General features: G+C 41.2%; 1 protein-coding gene across 3 annotated transcripts in view; it reads right to left on the bottom strand.

Annotated features, from left to right (window-relative positions):
- Positions 1 to 2,500, bottom strand: part of map9 (microtubule-associated protein 9) — an 8,165-nt gene that overhangs the window by 3,300 nt on the left and 2,365 nt on the right. For all 3 annotated transcript variants that reach the window (XM_047815834.1, XM_047815836.1, XM_047815835.1), the window contains exons 4-10: positions 2,326 to 2,500; positions 1,871 to 1,931; positions 1,738 to 1,778; positions 1,529 to 1,572; positions 1,282 to 1,429; positions 1,095 to 1,184; positions 198 to 359 (exon numbers count right to left, since the gene is read on the bottom strand). The exon at positions 2,326 to 2,500 is cut by the window's right edge and continues 37 nt beyond it. In XM_047815834.1, the coding sequence (XP_047671790.1) occupies positions 198 to 359; positions 1,095 to 1,184; positions 1,282 to 1,429; positions 1,529 to 1,572; positions 1,738 to 1,778; positions 1,871 to 1,931; positions 2,326 to 2,500 (721 nt within the window). The remainder of the gene's footprint in view (positions 1 to 197; positions 360 to 1,094; positions 1,185 to 1,281; positions 1,430 to 1,528; positions 1,573 to 1,737; positions 1,779 to 1,870; positions 1,932 to 2,325) is intronic.

The following is a 2,500-nucleotide window of genomic DNA, read 5'->3' as shown; positions in this document are numbered from 1 at the left end:
AACGTCCTGTAACCTTAGTGACGTCCTGTAACCTTAGTAACGTCCTGTAACCTGAGTGACGTCCTGTAACCTGAGTGACGTCCTGTAACCTTAGTGACGTCCTGTAACCTTAGTGACGTCCTGTAACCTTAGTGACGTCCTGTAACCTTAGTAACGTCCTGTAACCTTAGTAACGTCCGGCTCAGTGTTACATTTACCAGTTTTGCGGTTTCTTTCCTTTCCTCTTCATCCTCCATCTCCTTCTGCAGTTTCCTCATCACTTCCTGTTTGTCTCTGATCTTCTCTCTCAGAGCTTCACGTTTGTTTTCTTTCCAAGCTTCATAAGATGCTTTAGCTTCAGCTTTCTTACTCCGTTCCTCCTGGAACACACAAACACTTATTCACACTTATTCACACTTATTCACACTTATTCACACTTATTCACACTTATTCACACTCGTATAGAATGTGATCAGAAATAAATATTATCAAATCCAAATTCTGTAAATATGCAAACTGGAGAAGCCCCCCAACCCTAACAACCCCCACCCCCCAACCCTAACAACCCCCACCCCCCAAACCCTAACAACCCCCAAACCCTAACAACCCCCAAACCCTAACAACCCCCACCTCCCCACCCCCCAAACCCTAACAACCCCCACCCCCCAAACCCTAACAACCCCCAAACCCTAACAATCCCTCCAACCCTAACAACCCCCACCCCCCAAACTCTAAAAGCCCCACCCCACCCCCCCAAACTCTAAAAGCCCCACCCCACCCCCCCAAACTCTAACAACCCCCCAAACCCTAACAACCCCCAAACCCTAACAACCCCCACCCCAAACCCTAACCTCCCCACCCCCCAAACCCTAACCCCCCATGTGTAACCTGATGATGCAGTAACACTTTAATCACATTGTTCTGTTCTCAGATTTTGTATTTAAGTTTTAAATTTTAACCAAAAACATTTAATCATAAAAAGGGAAAATTTCAGCACATTTTAAGAAAATAAACATTTTAAACCAATCAGAACGCCTTAAAACGAGGTCATTGTTTTCAGATAGATTTATACACATTTATATTTCCACATGTAATAAAGTGATAAACATAAAGACCTCAATTTTTTTCTCCTCTTTCAGTTTTTCTTCTTGTTTTTTAGCTCGGAGCGTCACCTGCAGTCTCTCCTGTTTATTCTTTAACCAGTTCTATGGGAAAAAAACAAACAATATTTTATAAATAATTAATATTAATAGTTTGGTAGCAGTTTTATGGCCTGAAGTAAATGAGGTGTTTAAATGAGACCTGATAAACAGTCGCTCTGAGCGAGTCGGCGGTGTCCAGTCCCGTCTCCTGCTCCAGAACCTTTAATGTCCCCAGATATCTGGACTCTGCAGTGTATGATGATGTGCTCCTGGATCTTCTGGAGCTTCCTGGTCGAAAAGCTGAAGATCTGCAATGCAGCAGATGATGATGATGATGATGATGATGATGATGATGAAGAAGACACTGAGTTTCTGGGTACATTAGCATGAGGACAGTTTAAACTGACCTGGAAATTCCATTATCTGGTACAGGAGAGACTTCAGAACCAAACTAAATAAAAAAAACCCCAAAACATTCATTTAGTAATCTAACATTCATTAATTTATATTTATAATATTTGTATCTAATTATTATTATTATTATTATTATTATTATTATTATTATTATTATTATTATTATGACAGTAATTTAATTAAAACATGTTTTAAAACACACCTGATATTCTTCCTGGTTTTTTTGTTCTGCTGCTGAGAAATCTGTAAAGAAATTGAATATAAATGACGTCACAACAGCAGAAATTTAACACCAACCCCAAACTTCTATAGAGGAGTGTAGAGGAGTGTATTACCTGCGCTCTCAGCACCCTCTAGTGGCCTGGAGTGTGTGTTCACCATCACAGAAACACCGTGCTGTAAACCACACACAACCTCTAACATCACTAAATATTTAGAATTTTTAGAATTTAGATTTTTGTGGTAAAACTCTACTTTAGAAAACTATATTATTGTCATGCAGACTTCAGTTACTTCACTAAAGCTGGAAGACTGGGATGTATGGAACACTTTGGGGACACAGTTGTCCTTTTGGTTCGAGTACAATCTTCAACACCATTAGTGTGTGTGTATATATATATCACTTGGAGGTGTGTGTGTGTGTGTGTGTGTGTGTGTGTGTGTGTGTGTGTGTGTGTGTGTGTGTGTGTATCTACATCTCTACACAGAAGGCAAGGCTACCAGCTCAGTGAAAAGCACAGGTGTAAGTGGTATTGTTGGGGTGAGCTGTTCCTGGACTTCCTGTACTAACCTGTTGGGAATCAATCCCAGAATTCCCTGCAGTCAGAAAAGAGGTGTTGGTGTTAGTGTTGGTGTTGGTGATGGTGTTGGACAGCACTGACATAGCAGCTCTGCTGGATGGAGCTTGTGTTTGTCCGTCCTCTCCATCACATCCACTGCGAGCGGAGTAAAGATCTGCTCGCTGG

Source organism: Tachysurus fulvidraco, chromosome 7 (assembly GCF_022655615.1).
Source record: "Tachysurus fulvidraco isolate hzauxx_2018 chromosome 7, HZAU_PFXX_2.0, whole genome shotgun sequence".
Lineage (NCBI taxonomy): Eukaryota > Metazoa > Chordata > Actinopteri > Siluriformes > Bagridae > Tachysurus > Tachysurus fulvidraco.
The sequence above is the reverse complement of the archived record's forward strand: the minus strand, read 5'-3'. Positions and strand labels throughout refer to the sequence as shown.